This window comes from Etheostoma spectabile, chromosome 6, assembly GCF_008692095.1.
Source record: "Etheostoma spectabile isolate EspeVRDwgs_2016 chromosome 6, UIUC_Espe_1.0, whole genome shotgun sequence".
NCBI classification, from domain to species: domain Eukaryota; kingdom Metazoa; phylum Chordata; class Actinopteri; order Perciformes; family Percidae; genus Etheostoma; species Etheostoma spectabile.
The window spans coordinates 4,578,925-4,599,771 of NC_045738.1; the positions used below are offsets into that span (position 1 = coordinate 4,578,925).

The 20,847-nt window shown below is 39.8% G+C and overlaps 1 protein-coding gene across 2 annotated transcripts in view; it reads left to right on the plus strand.

Annotated features, from left to right (window-relative positions):
* The first annotated feature begins 11,349 nt into the window (after nucleotides 1-11,349).
* LOC116690863 (tumor necrosis factor receptor superfamily member 11B) overlaps nucleotides 11,350-20,847 on the plus strand; it is a 17,637-nt gene continuing 8,139 nt past the window's right edge. The window contains exons 1-2 of one of the 2 annotated variants that reach the window (XM_032518064.1): nucleotides 11,350-11,479; nucleotides 20,091-20,318. In XM_032518064.1, the coding sequence (XP_032373955.1) occupies nucleotides 11,432-11,479; nucleotides 20,091-20,318 (276 nt within the window). In that variant the 5' untranslated portion in view covers nucleotides 11,350-11,431. Of the gene's footprint in view, nucleotides 11,480-11,557; nucleotides 11,747-20,090; nucleotides 20,319-20,847 lie in introns of those variants that run through there. The other variant, XM_032518063.1, reaches the window with a different exon arrangement.

The following is a 20,847-nucleotide window of genomic DNA, read 5'->3' on the forward strand; positions in this document are numbered from 1 at the left end:
TGATTTTGATGACATGTCAGGTTTAACATTTAATGTGGATTTAATATCTTAGGTAAGACACTTTTTTTCCTTTAGGTTTAACATATTTATTTTACAGGAAATAAAGACAGTCTTTGATTTTGACCTACATGTGACTTTACCACATCAGGAGTCAGCTGATTCCTATGAGTTCAATATACTTGAAAGTCATTACATTTTCCAAAGTTTTTTTTGTTAGGTGTGTGACTCACTTAATGTACTGTTATGCTTTTAACACCTCATTGTTCCATTAAATGTGTCATGTTGTTAGCTCAGAAAAGTCTGACTGCATTGTCAAGAGAATTTTACCACTTTAATGTATAATACCCACACATTTGGAATAGAATTGTGTACCTTCATGTTTTGAATCAAGCTAAATTAACAAAATCTTTTCAAACATCTTGTTGTTTTGGTTGCTTTTCTTTGTGGCTTCTGGCAGACAAAAACCGAAAAACAATTAAACTAAGTATAGGTACTGTTTAACTATCTCCACCCCACCCCCCCTGCTTCCTTTCATAATCATAATCCCAGTGATTATAGCAATATTAAGCCTCCGATTACTTTGAGCATGGCGCCGCAATGTCATTATGTTGTAATATTTATTTACAGATTGTAAAGTGATGTTGAGGAATGCAGAAATATGGGCTTTCTTCATTCAGTGACCCAGACCAGTCAATTTCTTGTTTGGCAAGAGGTGAAGAGGGCAAGACAACAAAAATGAGGGTAAGAATGTGGGCCAAAAGTTTAAACATCTGTATGAATAGTTACAAACAAAATGTTGCCTGTTCTACTCCACACACACTATTATCCCCACACATTTACCTTCTCTGGTAACTGTCTCTATCACCCCTTACCCACAGACTGCATGCACAGCACACGCGCCCACCCACACAGTGCGACACACACTTGCATGCAGACAGGCAGGCCATTGCCCAGTGCTGGGAAAGCCTAGTGCCAAAGCATGCCAGTGGCATCCTGGTGAGAGAGCAGGAAAACATGCTGCTGTTTCAGAGGCTGCTGGCCTGTTTGTCATCTTTTCCAAGGTAACCAGAGACTGCAGGAGATTAACCCAGTGGAAAATACTCAGATATAATGATGGAAAAAGACAACTAAGCAAAAATGTACAACTCAAGTGGAAACCCCGTTGACAAGTCTAGATTATGTCATTTTTGAATACTTAATAATACATTTAAAATAATGAGGTGATAGTTGAGGAAAGGAGAGCACAGCAAACATGAAAGATAATTAAAAGGCTTTAAAGGTCCCATGACATGGTGCTCTTTGGGTGTTTTTTGTAGACCTTAGTGGTCCCCTAATACTGTATCTTAAGTCTCTGAAATTTTTCCCAAATTTCAGCCTTGGTGCAGAATTACAGCCACTAATGCCAGTCCCACAATGAGCTTTCCTTAGGACGGGCAATTGCCACTTTGCTCGTTAGAAAGCCATGATGTCTCTCTCTCATGGGTGGGCCCAATTTTCTGGGAGGGCAAAGCAAAGAAAGGGGAGGTAATCTTACCCCTTATGACCTCAAAAGGTGCAGATCGACCCGTCTGAGCTTTCATTTTCTCGAAGGCAGAGACAGATATCCAGGGCTTGGTTTACACCTGTCACAAATTCCAGCCACTGACAGACAAAAGGCAGGCTGGGGGAACTCATATTAATGTTTAAAAAAAACTCATAATGTGAAATTTCCATGCCATGGGACCTTTAAGTTTTGTTGAATATGTCATTGCATGATAGAGTTCCCTACCTGCCCAGAACATTTGCAGCTGTACTGTGATTGTTTCACCTGTCATTCTTTCTTAGAGACCTATTGCAAAAAACCCAAACACACAAGCAAAAGAATCTAGGGATTTCTTGAAGCCTGTTACATTTGGGGTTGGCCCAAGGCTTTGGCCTAATTGAGGCCTCAGAGTCTTGGAGCAGCTGTCAGAAGATCTCAGGGTAGCTGGCTGCGCATCTGCTAATTTTATTTGATAACCATTTTATTTGTTTTAGTGCATAGTTTCAATAACACTAGTCAGCATGGATCTAGGAATAGCACTGTTGGTTGGCTGTTGGGTTGGTCCTGACTGAAATATCTCAACTATTGCATGGATTGCCATGAAATTTGGTACACACAATCATGTCCCCCTCAGGATGAAATGTAATAACTTTGGACTTTTTGTTTAGCGCCACAATCAGGTCAAAATGCCAGTTTCTCCAATACTTTAGTGTATGACCAAATACCTGCAAAACTGATAACATTCTCATCAGCCTCAGCGGTACATCCTGTTTAGGGGTAATCAGCAAATACAGCATGTTGTATTGTGAAACTAAAATGTTAAACATGGTAAACAGTAAACCTGCTAAACATCTGCATGTTAGCAATGTAATGAGCATGTTAGCATGCTGGTTTACATTTAGTGTAACACACTGCTGTGCCTAAGGCACACCCTCACAGATCCTTGAGCATGGCTGTAGACTGGCTCTATTATTGTGCTGGTACAGGACACAGAAGCAATGTCGCATCGGTAACCTGGCATTTTCCTGGGGCCACTGCTCCAGTTTAGTGTATTGATGGCTCTCCGAGTGCCCAATGGAGAGGAGATGTGTGGTAGAGGATATAGCATTGCAAATCTAGCAGCATTCTTCAATCTTGATGGCAATTAAATGTAAAAAAACTGCTTATAAATGTTAATTAGAGGGGCTTAAAGTACCACTGTGTAGGATCCAGTGGCATGTAGCGGTAACTAAAACATCTCCTGTTTGCCAAGCGTGTAGTAGAACTACAGTGGCAAATACAAATGGCCCTATCTAAATCCAGCGTTTGGTTTGTCCATTCTGGGCTACTGTAAGTGCAACATTGTTCCCTTGAACGTAGACTGTTACTGCCTTAACTTCATCATCAGCTTGTAACATTATTACTTTGTCTCTTACTACTTAACATAAAAGTAGTCACATTACTTACAGTTGAAAGAGCTCCAAAAATCCTGCACATGGGGAGTCATTTTTCTGCTTTGGGCAATAGCTTGTTTGACTTTGGGGGGTGAATCAAATATTCCTTAATGAAACAGAAATATTCCAAAATTATGTGTTAGATTAGAGACCTGCCAAAATCTACTTCCTCTTTCTTGATGTTATGTGTTTTATTTTTACTCTGGTTGTTTTATGAAGGTGTAACTGAAGTCCAGGGGTGAGGCCTTGTAGTGTACACTGTAAGTACAGTAGTTCCACAGTAAGGCCATCTTTACTTTGGGTTCGCGCCACTGTAGATTGTGGCCGGTGAGTAAGACCTTCTTCACCACGCGCTCGTTCCGGACAGTAAACATTAGGCACAAACACACACATTCAGCACTCCTCTCATGAAACGAACTAGACAAACATGGAAGCAGGCGGCTGCCTCTTGTCTGTTGACTTTCCCAGACCGTCACTTTTCCCTTTCTGGCGGTAAAATAATTAAAGCTGAAAATATGTCCTCATAATTAAACTGTTTATTTGAGATGCATTTTACGGTATCTGGCAATTTCACTGCAAATTGTCTGTAAAATACTTCATTCATTCTTAAAAATGGGTACACTGTAATCCCTTATCTTCTTAGACCAATGCTACAGTGCACCTGACTTTAGTGGCCTCATAAATATCACAGTTTTTAATTTGAATCTAAAGTTCTATTGGTGCATATAGTTCACGGTCTAGCTCACAGCAAAGTTTATAAATGCCAGAAGAATCAGTATCACAATTCCCATTCAAAACAATACATGTGTTGTTTCAGCAACATCAACTTCAATCTACTTTATTACACAATCTGTTTCTGCCTGTGTATCTCTCTTTTGCCTGATAAAGCGTGATTCTGAAACAAACTGTTGGCAGTCAAATTGTTTAATAAATTGCACTGCCAGAAAGCCCTCATTAGCTTGTCAACCAGTGGTAGGAATGTCAAATATATCTTTTGTTGTAGATTACAGTTAAGTAGTGCATGCCAGGGAATGTGAAGGTCAACTGGAAACAGGAAAGACATCGAACTGAAGACCATTCATTTAAAGATACGGTACGCATGCTGCATTTAGTGGGAAGCCACTGCTAAAGAGTGGGCGTGTTTTTAACATGAAAACAACAGTAAACAGTTATAGTTGCCTCCTTGTTTTTTTCTCTATTGTGTGGGAGCTTTCCTGGTAGAAGTTATATGAGTGTGCTGAATGATATAAATAGTCACTACGTTTCTGGTCACAAAGACGTGTGTGTGTGTGTATATATATATATATATATATATATATATATATATATATATAGTTCTCAAGTTGGAATTTGTAACTCAAGTGTAGAGCCCGACCGATAAAGGATTTTTGAGGCCGATACCGATTTGGTTATTTAAAAATCTGAAATGCTGGTATATCGGCCGATATATATATATATATATATATATATATATATATATATATATTTTAAATCCAGAAACACGTTACAAAACATAAACGGATTTCCCTTACATTAGTTATTTGTAGTTATTTATGAGTTCTCACTTAAATAATATGATAATAATTTGTTTTATTGTCACAACAGAACAGAAGAACATCAGTATTTATTAAAGTTCTGATAAATAAAATGTATAAAAATACAAAGTCCTTTGAAAAAAAACACTTACAAAAATGTGGCCTATTTGGCCTTTACATTGGTTTTAGAGGCTCACATTATAACTCTTTTATTAAATGTGCATGTCCTGCTTTCCAGTTTATTTTCTGTACTAATTGTATTGAACAAGTCAAATTGTTGACCCAATGATGGTGCAAGGTAAAAGAAATGAAGGGGCAAAGGGCAACATGTCCCTAGCAAATATGATGGCAATCCATCCAAGAGTTGTGGAGATATTTTAGTCTGGACCAAAGGGGTTGCCAGATATCAGACAGAATTGTCAACTCGTTACACTCTGTTTCAATCTTCAGTCTGACACTGCCTCCACTTTAACCAATTTTTGTAGAGAGGACATTGATTTTCCCAAACCAATCACTGGAGACCAACGTATCCGCCTAAATCTAACGTAATTTTAAGTCAACACTGATCCGTAGCCATACCAACATTCTGGTTTTGCCAGGGTTCATAAGCTATGATGTCTGGCGTTATTGAGACAGCTTGACAAAGGCATTAGTCCTGCCCTTGGCGCTCTTTTGCTAATCATTACTCTTCCACGCTCATTGGATTGAATGTTTTTTTTAACCGACATCTAATGTTTCACGTCATGATGCCAGGCAAATCCGTCAACTCGTGGAGTGGGCAAGCAACCAAAGGGGTGGACCGACCGGCTAAAAACGCTCCAAAGGAATCCTTATTTTAAGCCCCAAAGACTTGGTGTCCTGCCTGCTAATAAAACCAAATATATTAAAAATTGAAAACATGAACAAAATATATAATAGATATATTATGTCATCAAAAAGCTTACACACAGAACCCTAGACCTTTTTTCTACCTTCATCTACAGGTACTTATGTTAGTCCTGACCCATATGGCCCTTTAAAAGACAGTCCCAAAAAATAGAAATACCACACCATGTCCATGGAGGGATGAAAGTATGAAGAATTTTTTTAAACTAAAACCTAGTCAGTAAACTCACCTGATGTTTGGTAGATGTAAAAACCTACATGATCCTCACAATGATCTGAAAATGACACTTCTCTATCAGACAGGCAGGCACACATCTCCCGAGAGTGAGCCTTGTTGCATGCGTCACTCTTAACACCACGCAGTTCATAAGCCCAAAAGAGTTTCCCCTAAATCCTTTTCAGAAACCTCACCAGAGAAAACAAGGTGACCACATCAGCTGCCGTGGAAGTCCAGGGATCCCTCTCTGTTATTTCTTTTCTCAGGGTCACTTGTGACTCACTGCTTTGACTGGCAAAACGTCCAGTGCAGGGCACAAGGTCTGCTAAAACCTTTTCACATACCTGTCTCTCAGTTCCTCTTTGCTGCTGCTTCCCTTTCACTCTCCTGTATCTCATGGACGTTCATCAGATACACCACCTCCTCATTCTCACTCTCCTTTCTAACCTGTCCCCATCCAATGCGTCCACATTTTCTCTACTAATCTTTGCCACACATTGATAATTGCAGTATACTATTGAGGTTTTTTCATCAGTTAGTAAAATAAAGACTTGTCCACTGTGATTTCCATCTGAGGGGCCCAGGCAATGAGATATATAAAATATCCTGAAACAAAAGCTCTGAGGTGGACCGCAGCAAGGCAGAGAGGAGAATATGAGAAGGTCAAGAACCTCAGCAAGGCAACATGCTTCTTCTCTGTCTGTAAAACAACACAGATTAAAGTGGTGTGGCCTGGGTTTCCTGAAAACCTTTTGCACTAAGGTCACCTTAGCCCTCTGACTTACTACAGAACTAAACTGACCTTAAAATAAAAAACGCAGTGTAGTCGGATGACGTCTGTTGCCATCAAGACCTTCCACCTTATGACAGGCAACCACAACTTTCCCTTGTTAACTTAGTATAATTGAAGAATTACTTTATTACATGACTATGTGTTTGTCTAGAGTTACAGATGAAATAATTACAGTCTTTTTGAATCATTTCTTGGGGCATTTTATGCACTTATTATAGCGCCAGTAGAGAGGAAACAGGAAATGACTCAAACCGGGGACATTGCATCGGCGTCTAGGCTACATAGGGTGCTTCAAATAGTTTTGTCTGCACCGGTTGAAAATGTGCCTGTTCGGAACGGGCCAGTTGCTTGGTCTCCAGAAGTGCTGTTTGCCGCTTTCTCCAGAACCACTCTACAAACAACTTTACACTTGACACTGCGCTTCTTTGGGTCCTGAGAAGTACACTTGCAATGACATAGTTGCGTCCCCTAGCAATGCAAGGTATTTGCATCATTTCCTAACAGCTGGCTTTTTGGGACCAGGCTATTTCTGGGAATAAAAGTGTTCAGTCCCAAAGTTACATTGCTGATGGTTGAAATGTTTGACTTTGCTACAATCTAAAATCTCCGATCTCTCTTTCTTTGTCTGTTCTTGAATGTACTGTAGCAAGTGACATGGAGCGAGCTGTACCCAGCATGCCGTTTGGCAGTGTAACTATTCATAGGGTTAGGTTATCCAAAGATAATTCACAGTGTGTACATAAAGAAGAAAATCAAAGGACAGGCAGGCAGGAAGGCAGGCAGGCAGGCAGAAAGATATACATTTTTTTTGCTGATGTGTCAACAATGTCTAAAATACAAATGTAATGCCAATGGGAAGTAGAAAATTTGAATCATAATCACATGATTAACCACATTCATAACGGTGATGGATTCTGTGGGGTGCTCCAGTCACGTGTCACATTTTAATTTTATTATTTATTTATTTTATTTTATTATACTTTATTATCATAGCCAGACCTCTGTCTTAACAAGCCTTTGGAAGTTGATGAATGGCTAACATCATTATGTTAGGGGCAACTGAATACTAGTTAAGTCAATTTTAATGAAAAAAACATACATTTTGCTCTAAAATATGTGTAATATGCGATACCCTCTATCCTATACTCTTTATATGGATATGGAAAAACTCCACACAAAAGAAATGTTTACCACGACAACATCAGAGAGAGGATTCCACTTCAGATGGACAGGATGAACAGACAAACAATTCCTTTAATCGAACGATAGAAAAACAAGCATTGTCCCTGATTACTGTCAGAAAAAAGGAACTGTGAATTGATGTTTCTATTAGCTACAAATATGCTTCCTCAAGCATTTTAAACAGTACAGGAATGTAAAATGGAAATCTTGAACATGTTTAGTAACCGTAACAGTAACCATTTACTGGCCTGTAAAGATTACTACCACAGGCATGTCAGCTATGTACAGTTCAGTGAAGAGCCTAAATAAAATCATGGTCTTTGCCACATAAACTCTTGGAGATACATGCTGGTTGAAAAACATTTACTTTTGAGTTACCATAATAAAATCGCCCTAATGAGGTGCTCTGTACAATATTTAGTAACTGATATTATTTCTACTGTAAATCCCAGGATCTTTGTAAGGATATACTTTTCTTCTTCTTCTTCTTCTTCTTCTTCTTCTTCTTCTTCTTCTGTTCTTTTTTCTTCTTCTATCTCATTTGCCTAAAAAATATGCTTCATCTGCATGCATGGAAAAAAAACCTTTGATGCTTGCTATGTCTATTACATATTACCGTCTCAGGTTGCTATTAACACAACAGTTATCAGTTCCCTTTTTCCATTCATTCGTTTATGAGATCTGTTATGGAAATGAGTGGGACTCCTATGAACACACACACACATAAACTAACACACACACACGCAATCGTGGCTACCACGCAACCAGATAATACTATACACACATGAACACAGAAGTTACCATGGATCTGAACAATAATTGGCTATGGTAGTGAGAGATCTCCTATCTGTCTCTAGTATGCAAACATGATGGCAGAAGCACTACAAAGAACTTATGTCAACATCTTTGCAGTTGAAATTAAATAATTCATTGTGTATCACATATGTACACTCCCCTTTGGAGCCATGTGACCAGTTTCAGATAGCCGTTATTGTTCCCATGTGGATAATTTAAATGTGCATTGTTCATGCCTCAGGAACATAAATACAAACATATACTATGTCCGGGGAGACAACACTTAGCCCTAAATACATTTTGACTTGATATTTAAAATAAATCAAAATGAAGTATCATTGTTGACAGGCCAAATCCAGCCAACAATTTATGGACATATGGTGAGTCAATCAGCAAGTATAGCTTCATTGTTATTTAGGTGTGTGTGTGTGTGTGTGTGTGTGTGTGTGTGTGTGTGTGTGTGTGTGTGTGTGTGTGTGTATAGTATATGGTTCACCTCGAAACACCCACGTTTTTCCTCCTCGTACGCTACAGACTTACAGTAACCGCCAACTAACCCGTCAGGAGAGCTCGTCGTGATGTTAACGTGGGTGTGTTTGAGAGGGTAGACGTCGAGCTTCAGCTCCACCATTGTTGCGGTGTATCCTGACCTCGGCGCTAAAAGACATGTTTTTGTATTTGTGTGTGTGTGTGTGTGTGTGTGTGTGTGTGTGTGTGTGTGTCTGTGTGTGTTAAGTCATCCTGTGGTGAGCTGTGACCTCACCACTAAGACTTGCCTCACACGCCTCAGAGACTTGTAGGTGGGTGAGTGTGTATTTTCTCTGATTACGTTGAGACTTTGTGTTTCTACGTCAGCGGGCTGTGACATTTTGTCATGCCTCTACATGGAAGGTGGACACTGAGCGACTACAAAAGGATAAATGGAAAAGCAGATGTGTTTTAGGACCTTTGACCTCGGAGGTCTTATGCCAGCACCATATTTTACAGTAAGAGCACAGTGTGGGAGTGCCCTTTTTGGGTTTACTACGTGAGTTATCCAGTACCTATTATGCATTTTGACCTCAATGTGGTAGTTTTCTCTTTGGTTGAAACCTTGTATTATACAACTATAGAGTTACTCCTTTAATGTTTTTTGGAACACTTTATTTAACATATTATACAGACGACTGGAGAAAAAGAAGACCAACATTTGAACAAGTTTCAAAACCAAAATGTCACTGGTAAATGTCACTGGCTTGGACTTCAGAATGTGTAAATGTGAAGTAAATGAAAATTGGGAAATAGCTGTGTGTGTGTGTGTGTGTGTGTGTGTGTGTGTGTGTGTGTGTGTGTGTGTGTGTGTGTGTGTGTGTGTGTGGGTGGGTGGTTTTCTTGAAAATTAAACATGTTCTTTTGATTGAATTTTTTTTACCCAGAGTACACATAATTTAGTTGTAAAGACTGATGTCTTGGAAATGGATTTCACTGAAAAGACCGAAAAACTACTGAAATTCTTGACAAGGGAGGAAAAAAGTCACTTAAGGTGAAGTAGAAAGTAGAAAGCTCCTGAAAGGCTAGTAGGTAGCACTAGCCTTTCAGGAGCTTTCTACTGCATCTAATGTCATCAGCAGGTGGAATTTGTTCAGCTGTCATCAAGCAACCTAGGTATTATTTATAAAAGCTGTTTTATTACACAGTAGTCCTATTTATCTTTTCAAAGTACAAGAACCTTTCTTTTCTTTGTTTACTGTAAAAAACAAAAAAAAGGATCAGATGGCACAATACATTCCATTATGCCATTAGAGTTTCTTGAGTGCACACAAATGTCCACAGGAAGCTTTGTTATGTGTTCAATATCAGAGGCTCCAATCAAAGTGATTTTCACTAAACAAGTTCACTGTACAACACGGCAGTGGCCTAAAGGTGAGGGCCAGCTTCCAGGTGGGAATGTGTATAACTGTTTAAGTGTGTTTAGGTTGTTCCTGCAAGGAAATAGTTGGTTCTCAGTGAAACTTCTGACTAAATAAAGGGTAAGAAAAATAGCCAGTTGCTAGACATGTAATTATAAACATTCAGTAGACTTCTTTATTGTGGAAATGATCTGGAGTCTACACTTTGTGGAAAACGTATTTGCAGCACAGTCCTAAGACTAAATAATCGGATGTAACAGAAGCTGTGATTGTTCACAGTTTTAACAAAGACAGTGTTTTGATTGGATTCTTGTGGCTCATGTTTCTTAAATAGTTCTTCTCAGCACAGTGTTGTCCAGCCTCACTGAGACAACATTTCCAAGTTCCACCAGCGGATGTTCAAGTAAGCATAACCCGTCTTACTAAATGATGTTGGCTGGTCCAAATAAACAGATGTCAGTCATTATATTTACATGCTGTTAAACAAGAACTCAAAACATTTATCCTGGAAAATGTTTCTTTATTCACACTGATTAAAGCTCTTCTTTTTTTTTTTTTGTCTGACACATTGGGCATGTTACAGACTGGTTGTCAAACATAAAAAACACTTTTTCATTAGGCATATGGAAATAGTTGCTTTGGAGTTTTACCTCATTGCTGTATTATTTTACCAGTAGACAGGAAAATGTCATGCACATAGATTGTTGGCTTTCTTTCTCTCTCTCTCTAAAGACTCACATCACTACTAATTAGACATTCATATTTTGCACTTAAGTCATACTTGGAATTGTGTGTCATTTCTTGCTCCAGTACAATGCTCCTTTACAGTTTGTCACATTTATTAGCATTTCTTTTAGGGAATATTTGTATTTCTTTAAAAGGTGGACCCTTTCTGTTTCTATCCACATCATCAGATGGTCATTGGCTGCTGCTTTTTAAACCTCGCTTTGATTCCTTTGTCGCCAACACCATTCATTTCTCCACGTAATTGCAACCAGTGAGGATGCAACAATTTATTTTTAGGACTGAGACACAAAGACAGACAGAGAGAGCGCTGTGTCCTGGATAATGAGGTGGGTGGGCACATGCTCTCTCTCTCTCTCTCGCTCTCTGCTACTGTATAAGTACAGATCTGTGATGGAGACCCCATCATACCGCAGTTCACTTTTACGCAGTGGAGATGAGCGCTCGGATAGCGAAATCCAACCCGGCCATGAAACTGATAGTGGTGAGTAAGTGGTGAGATTTTCTGCAGCTCTTCTCCTTGGTCCGCTGAACCGATATGATCCACTGAAACGCAGGGACGCTTCTTACTGAAGGAATGATATTTTTGTTTTGCGAGACGTGGGTTATTAGTGCGCTACACGCGGTTTCAGATACATGCAAATCAGTTGTGTATGTGCACTCGCCGATAGTGCCATTATATATTAGCAAAAAAGTGAATTCTTCGCTGATCCCGCCTCATGTTCCCTCTGTACATCACGCGTCCCTGCAGGTAGTGTGATGATGTTTAATTAATCGGGGCCAGTAATTAGTCACTTCACTTAGTTTTTGGTTTGCAATTTGGTGGCAATTGATCGTGATCGGCCTTGTTTACTGCATGCTGCCATGTGAGAGTTATTATAATTGTCCGTGTAGCTCAGAGTACCTGTTTTACTTGTAGACATAGTCAAAATGACATGTATGTGTGTGTGACGTATAGGCTATTTAAATGCTTATGAAGTAGAAAATCCTCCACTATAGTAGGCTCAAATACGTGTACAGTATATTTGCATGACATTTGCATTTTGATTTCTGTCTATGGGAAGGAAAATACACCTAAACCCAGTTTGTTAAGGCTGACATATTTATGATGACCAGGGTGCAGTTACGCAAGTAACACCTGCCAATATAATGCAGTCCCATAGCATATGCTGTATATAAGCATGTACAGATAACTAATATTCATTTTGGTTGAGACTGTGTAGAGAGATGTTGATTGATTGACTTTATGGTGACTTCTGAGGCTGTATTTTCTGGAGTTGATTTTATTAGATTGTAAGCTCACATTGCAGAAAGTATAGAAAGTAGGCTATTACAGCATAGAAGTAGAGATCTTTTTAAGATGAATAAAAGTAAATTATTTCACTTTTTGAAAATTGAATTGAATTGTTTACACTGGAGTCTATTTGCTTTTGATGATGAATGGAGCTTATGTTTCACCCACTTTTTTATTCACTGCTGTGAATACTCATAACCACATAATGGACCTACAAACAAGTTCCATAATTTCCATCAATGACAGCAAGTTGACTTTAGGTCATATTTCATTGCTTTTTCTAGGGCACGTTTGAAATGAATAAAACTTAACAAACTCGAGACGCAACGTGTCAAAGATGGTGTTTACTTTGAGTTTGACGTTGTACTAATTTTTTCTAAATAACGCTTCTCAGGGGGATTTTTAAATGTAAGCCTTCTGGGTTAGGAACTGCTATTTCCTTTGGTGTGTGTTTTGCATGCTGTGCTGTGTTGGGGTCTTTGCAGGTTTTGCATATGTTCATGTAATGACGTGTATCTGCACTGGTATCTTGGCAGAAACAGATCCTACATTGTTGCTACAAAACACTGGACCCACAATCTATCCTCATGATCTGCCTGTGTGTTTGTCTGTGGGTGTGAGAAAGACCGAGAGATCCTGTTGTGTATGGACAGTCGCTAATTTTGTGTGTAAGATGTGGCGCTTCTTTGTGTGTAAAGTAGGTGTAAAAAGCAGTTAAATACAAATGAATGTGTGCACATGTGCCACCCATTTAATGTGATATCATCCACCCAGAGTATTTCTTCTACCGCAGCACAGGCTGCACTCCACAATTGACCTAAAATAGGCAAATACTTTGTTCTGACGTAGCGTTCTTCTGTTTATCCATCATTCATTTAGTCATTTGGCCAGCCATACAAGCATCTGTTTAGCCAACTAATGAGTCAGACTACCAACTACTCAGTCCTGTCTCCACTGCCACCATCCAGCCAATAAGTCAATCTGCACCCCTCTGAGTCCGCTGTATCTTTATTTATGTTAACCCATTTGTCAATCAGCCAAATAGCCTGTTACTCACTCTGTCTATATGCAAGTTTCTATTAAAGGGACACTGCAATTTTGTGTCCAAAACATGGTTTTGGCTTAGAGGTCGGGCAGTAAATGCACCTCCTGCACCTGTGTGCTTATCCTCTTCCCCTGCATGCTTCTGACTCATGTGGTTGCGTTCTGTCTGCGGCAAACACACATTTTTTGTTTGTGTCCTTGCCCGGGATGATGTCAGTGGAACAGACGTGGAATTGGACACCATTATGTTACATTGTCTTTTTGTGTGTGTTGACACACACTCCAAAATGTGGTGGAGAGTTGAGGTGAGCAAAGTAATTCTACTGAGGAGAGACCTGTCTGTCTGGGCAGCAGCTAGCCAGCCAATCCGATTGCTCCATCGTAGTTATCCAGACACTAACCCTCATTATCTCCCTCTATCATCTGTGCTCTCGTTATCTTTACGCCTCCTCTCCTTCACCCTCTGTTGTGGCCGTTGGCTTAAGCTGCACCAACTTCCCTAAACCTAGCTGCAGGCTCAAACTTTTGGGACAGGAGCAGGCAGATATGAGAAGCTACGGAGAGGTCACTTGGCCAAACTCACCTTTTTTTTTTCTAGATAAACACTGGAGAAACGGTGAGGAAGTGAGCGTGACTGTGGGAGGGAAACATACAGAGGGTGTGGAAAGGTACAGGATCAACATGTTTTAAACAAACGTTTATTCAGAAAGCAACGATTACCTCCGCACACCTAACTTCCCCTTTTCCACCAACAGCACTGATAGCAGAAGTGTGTGTGTGGGTGTGTTTGTGTGTGTGGGTGTGTGTGTGTGTGTGGGTGTGTGTGTGTATGTGTGTGTGTGTAGGACTGAGTGATTATTGGACACAAAGAACAGAAAGAGACATTGTTTAATCCACTGTTATACAACAGATATAACTTTTTAACATTTTTGGTAGTGAAGTTTGTCTGACACTACATATGTTACGACATGGAGGAGAGAGTTTAATTTATTTTGCCTAAAAATCCATTTCAAATCAAATAAAAGTAAAAAAGTAGTACAAGTACAAGTATTATCAGCAGATGTACTTGGTGTTAAAAGGAGAAGTACTTGTTATGCAGCAAAAATGACTATGTAATAATGATATATTATTATTATTGATTAATTATCAAAACAGATGCTGAATAATTTTATTAAGTGATTCATTGACAATGGTAAGTGTTTCTGCTGTAGTCACCATGACATACATTCATTTATTCTGCAGTGCAACAGCAGACTGGTTCAAGTAAGTGAGCATACAGTACTAAATTATTGTTATGTTAAACATGTGCTCACACACTTACGTAACTCATTTTTATCACAATATTTTTGGCAGGAATTTTAAAATAAGAATCAATTTTGTTTGAGGCAATATGACAAGGATATGAAGTGAGCATTGCATGCAGTAATTGAATTTAATCAAAGATTATGAATAACTGTGATGGTAGATTTTCAGTGATATAGCATGGTAGCATGTCTCTCTCAGTATGAGTTAAAAAAAGACAGATCCCATATTCACAGGATTCAGAACACACACACACACGCACACACACACACACACCACAGAACACATTTACAACCTGGCACACATTTACACCCACACACACACACACACACACTTCCAAGAGCTGGAATCCCCCCTCAGACCACCTGCGTTCTACAGTTAACTGAAGCCATGTGCCTACTGGATAAGCTGGTGTAGTGTGGTTTGGTCGATTTGTGCCATGGCTCTTCTCCTCATGCCATGATTTAAAACTGACCTCGGGCTACCCAAACTCTGATTCTCCTCTTTTTTAGCATTTCAGTGTGCTCCACATTCATTGTAACTCTAACCCTGAACCCTATCCCTTGGACATTATTTAAACACTGCGGCTAATTTGTCCTGGAAGCATTTTAATATTTACACTAACAACACAAGGGAGGGCCTGTTAACTGTTTCAAAATGTAATTGTAATTCACTGACCTTGGTTGAGTTGTTTTGTCTGCTTACAGATGCTATTATTTTTTTGCCCGATTTCCTGGACATTTTTATTACTTTTTTCACCTTTTGTATCCTATCAAAAGAAATCAAAATGTATCTCCCAGTCCCTACCAATCTGTTAATTCTATTGTACATAATCAAGCTGCCTGACTTATTACTTACTCTATTTTAGTTTTTTTGATTCATTGCTTCTGATGAAGAGCATTTTAGCTGGTCTCTGTGTTTACCCTTGTGTGTAAAATCAAAGACCATTACCCACCTATCACTGTAGATGGTGGTCTCTTTATAAGCCCATATGGAAAGCATGTGTTATTATTCAAAAGATATTTCTGTCAGGTGTCTGAACTCTGTAGTTATGCAGCTACACCCCATCTGTTATGCAGCTCTTAAAGCGTAACTCTCGCCAAAATGCAACCTTGGGTCTTTTTTGTGATTGTATCCCAGTCAAACTTTTGTTCATGGAAATATCCTAAAGCTTAGTTCCATATAAAATGACGGATAATTCGTTGTTTTGTTGTTAGTGAAAAACAATATTGACCTTGTAGTTGAAAAAGTAGCCTCATATAAGAGTGACATTTTCTTCCTATGGAGACCGTTCATTCGCATTTGGAGATCGACGCTTTTTAACTGGCAAGATTTTGGCGACCGGCAAAACCAACCGCTAAAGTGAGTCGTTCAAAACCTTTCTTTTTAGTAAACTCTGTGTAGACAAACAATGTTCTCAATGCTCAAGTTCATGTGTAAAGTCCCTGGTGATACTTCGAGCAAAGTTTCATGTTGTGTCAAGGCTTCTTAGTGTTTTAAAATAGTGATTTTGATGCTATCATAGTAGTGCCCCTAGCACTCCCATTCAAAAGGCCATTTGACCAAAAACAAAAATATGGTAAATCTTAAAAGTGGCACTTAAGTCCTAATTATGTGTTTAAACGAAAGTTTGACAGGTACATTCACAAAAACACCCTAGTTTGCATTTTGGCGAGAGCTACGCTATAAAGTGCTGTTCAGGGTGTTCCACCAAAGCACTTTGTCATCATAACACTTGTCTACGGATATCCTTTTGACAGCAGAGAGGTCATAGAAAAACAAAACCACTCATAAGTCTTATAAACCTTGTCTAGCCGAAGGACTGGCATTATTTCAGGAAAGATGTCATTGAATGTCAGCGATATTACATGTGTGATAGATTAACACACTGTGAATAACTGTAACTTTTCTCATCATCTCACCACCAATAACATCTGACTGGATTTCTCACTGTGTCTCTCTTGTGTTGCCTGTTGTGAGAAACGCGGCCCATCTCCTGGATCCAGGATGACCTTGTGTATCACCGCACTATACAGACTGGAATACACTTGTTGTTTGTTTCATTCGAGACGATAACATCTGTTAAAAAGCACATGTTCTCTGTTAAAGACTTGGTAAAGATCGTCTTTGCTCTATATAAACACAAGGTTTTCTTTCAACTCACTTCAAATGGGATTTATTGGCATGGATTACATAAGCAAACAGAATCAGATGAAGCTGATTTATATAGTGTTTTTATTTTAAGCATTATTTAACCAGAGGAAGGCAACTTAGTGAGCCTACTTTTTCAAACACGTAGCTCCACATATAGTTTTCATCCCTTACAATCATTTGCTGCCCTGCCTTGTTCAAGAGCATCATGCTTAGGGAAGATAGAACATTATCATTACCTTCATACCTTCGACCATCCTTTCTCCCCAGCTGGCTGTGCTCCAAGTAGGATATGTCTCTAGCTGAGCTTTGCTCTGATGATGCAAACAGTATAATTATGGCTTTCAGTGGCCCCCAGCTGCTGTGTAATTTGGGTTTCCAGCGGTCGTGCAAGATGTCGTCAGATGGCAGCTTCTAAGGCGACAAGAAGGGTGAAAAGTTCAAATATCTCTTTTAGCTGCTGATAGATGGATTCACGCGCACCACAAGACATTTTTACCAATAAGTTAATTCTCAAAAAGTTGACAGTTTTTCTTTTCCTCAGTAGCAGAAAGCTACTGTACCGGCTGGTTTGGAATAGTGTGGTTCTGCCTTAATTGGGTCATATGACTGTAAAAAAAAAATCTTAAACATGTTCTATGTATGACAGAGAGTCTTAGTTCTAAGATGTGGCTGGAATTGATTTGAGTATAAAATGCTTTGCTTTCCTACACAGGTTTAAAAAAAAAAGATAAAAGAGTGATAAAGAGGTAGCTCACAGTGTGTGAGGGTGCATTCAACCAGTGTGTTTTTTTAACTGTCTCAAAGAGATTTTAAGATTTGATCATGAAGATTTGATATCATAAAGCAACATATCTGAGCATGCATGTGCTGTCATTTTATTTCACCAACATTACTTACCTCGAATTTCTTTGCATTGACTCTATAGTGTAGCTGGAGTCTAGCGAAACTACTGTGCTGTATGAAAGAAATGAAAAACAACATGAACCTGACCACTTCCACATGTGCTCAGTTGTTGTTGGCTTTCATTACTGCAGATTGACTGAAGATTCCAGTCCGGCTAGTAAACTCATCCTGACTTGAACCCAAGATTAAAGTCAAAGTGACAAGTGTAACAGTACCCAGATAAGGAAAAAACCCAGGTGACCCTCTGTCAGTCCCTCGGTACGCTCCACCCTCCTGATGTTTCCAAATTGATTGGATGTGGTCTCACGGCTTAATAGTGTGTATATACACTTCTTAATTTGGAGAGCAAGACTATGATTATGGGGTTGATTCCTGCTGAGGCCACCCATGCTACAAACAAACAGATGCAGCCATGGTTCTGCTTAGCAAGTCGCTGCGGATGAAAGCTTCCACCAAATGTTCTGTGCTCAGAGGTCTATAGGTTTTGCCGGGAAAACCACTGCACTCGCCAGGCTGTTTGAAGCTTGGGTTTCTATTATGGTGCGTAAAACCCAGTCATTTATTTTTACTATCTCATTCAATGACCTCTGTTGCAAAAGGAAAACAGAAATAGAGGGACCTACACATTTTCTTTTCTTTTCTGCGTCGTGCATCATTTTGGGTTGATATGAGTTGTGCTCAAAACAGAAATATATGTACAATGTTAAACATTTTGAAGGCAAACACAGCTCGACAAAAACCCATGTAGATGTCTGATGAAAAGATTTCTGTAACCAAATATTTTGTAATATTATAGTGAATGGGAGACGCACATGGGCACACACATACGCTCTGGTTTTTGTTTTGTTTCACACTCACATACACATAGTACATTGTGTTTTGCAGTTGCAAGTCTTAAGGTAGATGGGATAAGGACAAATACACACACACACAGGAAGGAGATCAATGCTATGTAATGGGTAAACTACAGAGTGGGTGAGTGTTTTGTATTCTGGTGGTGAATGGGGAAAGCCCAGTAACCTCCAGCAGTTCTCTTTATGAACAGCAGCCAGGAGAGGAGACCACAGAGCAAGACAATAATTGGACATGAACACCGAAAAACACATGTGCACACACACACACACACACACACACACACACACACACACACACACACACACACACACATACACATAGACACATGCAGCAACACACACATTCCTCCTGTGTGCACTTCTGCACATGCATGCAGGAATGTGTTGTACTTGTTTGTTGTACGAATTCATTCCTTTTTGAAGATGCACATACAAACATGGTGGACAGCAGAAAACCACATAGAAGCATACACACACACATACTGTACAATGCAATGACGGCCCATTGTTAGTTTGTCCAAGCCGTGAGGATGTATCCCGGCCAACGGGAAAGTCCACAGAGCCAATGGCTGAGGGACTTCAGGGCAGAAGAAGCCAGATGTGTGACATCTGGTCTGCATGTGGCCTCGACCAGATGCGTGGCTGCATGTCAAGCATGCTGCTCACCAACTGATATCTTGGATTTTAGGCAAAAGCTCTTCAGTTCCTGCTCAAGCGATGATACATGGGCTTGTTTTTGAGGCAATAGCTACATATGTCCGTCTCAGAGGCCTGGCTAACAGCCACCCACTTTACAGTGTGTCCATATGGATGGGTTGCGGGGAAATAGATACATGGGTGTGGTGCGCTCATGCTCCAGGGCGGTATTAAACTGCTGTAGATCAGTGTTGAATCACGTCAGATGCTTTGGAGCTATAAAGCAGCCTATCTTACAGAGCTGCTGACAGGAGTAGGAGACTGCTGGTGAGGTCAGAAAACACAAAGCTGCACAATTATCGTCTATAATCCACTTTATTTAATGTGCAGAAAAGTGGAATTACTGAAACATCTGAATTCATTTAAAAGCTTTGGAAAACTGTTAACAAAAAACTGGCAAAAGTGGAACAAAATAAAATATAATCGCTTAATCACACTAATAGTCAGGATAAAATCATGCTCAGAGCATTCAGCATCATGATTTGAGGCAACACAAAGGGTCGATATTGTCTGCTGTAAACAAGCTAAATTTCAAAAATGTACAGTTGGCCCTGTGCAGTAATCCTTATCCATGAAAGTGCTGCTGAATTTTCTAAACTCCATCAACGGCTCTCTATAAAGCAGAGGAAATCACTTCAGGACTGCGTGTCCACCAGGAGCTTCAACTTTACAGCTCTGACCTTATTTTCAACTTCTCGTTACTGGAAGCTTTGGGTTGGCAAGTGCTCCAAAAAATATAAAAATATTTGAACCTGTAGCCAAAGAGGAGCTGTGCACGAGATGGCTTTCATTAGAGATTTTGTCACTGCAGTTGACTCAGTCCTAAACCCACTTTCTTTCTCATGCAGCTCTTCACAGCTTCTCTTTCCTGGGCCTTCCAGCAGCAGGCCGTACCGCCAAAGTACCAGTACCGCGATCCCGTGACATCTGACCTTTTGCTGTGTGACCAGTGCCCTCCCGGCACCGCCTTGAAGCGACACTGCACCGCTGACACACCCACAGAGTGCCAGGCCTGTCCTGAGAGGCATTTTGCTGAGAACTGGCACTGGGGGGATACGTGCCAGTACTGCACCTCGGTATGTTCAAGGCCAAAAGGTTTACCAAAGGCTCTCTTTGGTTTAATACCTGGGCTGCATTTGTTTTTCTGCAGGCATGTTTCTCTACTTTTCTGCATTTAAGTGTGTGAATGACCATAGTTTTCATGAGAAACACCAGTCTGTGTCGTATATCCTTTGTGTGTCTTTTCACACTTCAAAAATCTGAGCTCATATCTTGGTCAAGAATTCCACTAAAGATCAATATCCCTTTGTTTTTATCTACTCCCTGTGGCTGTCCTTGTGCCTTTTCCGTTCATTTTTTTTAATTCAAGATTATTTTTTGGGGCTTTTTCTGCCTTTAATGGACAGGACAGCTAGGTAAGAAAGGGGGGAGAAGACATGCAGGACGTTGTCAGAGGTCAAACTCCAACCCTCGACTTCAGCGTCAAGTTATTAACCTCTTAGTATATGTGCGCCTGCTCTACCAACTGAGTCCACCCGGCCACTTGTGCCTTAGATGCACGGCAATATGATTTGTTTACATTTTGCCAAAGCATCTTTTTTTTTT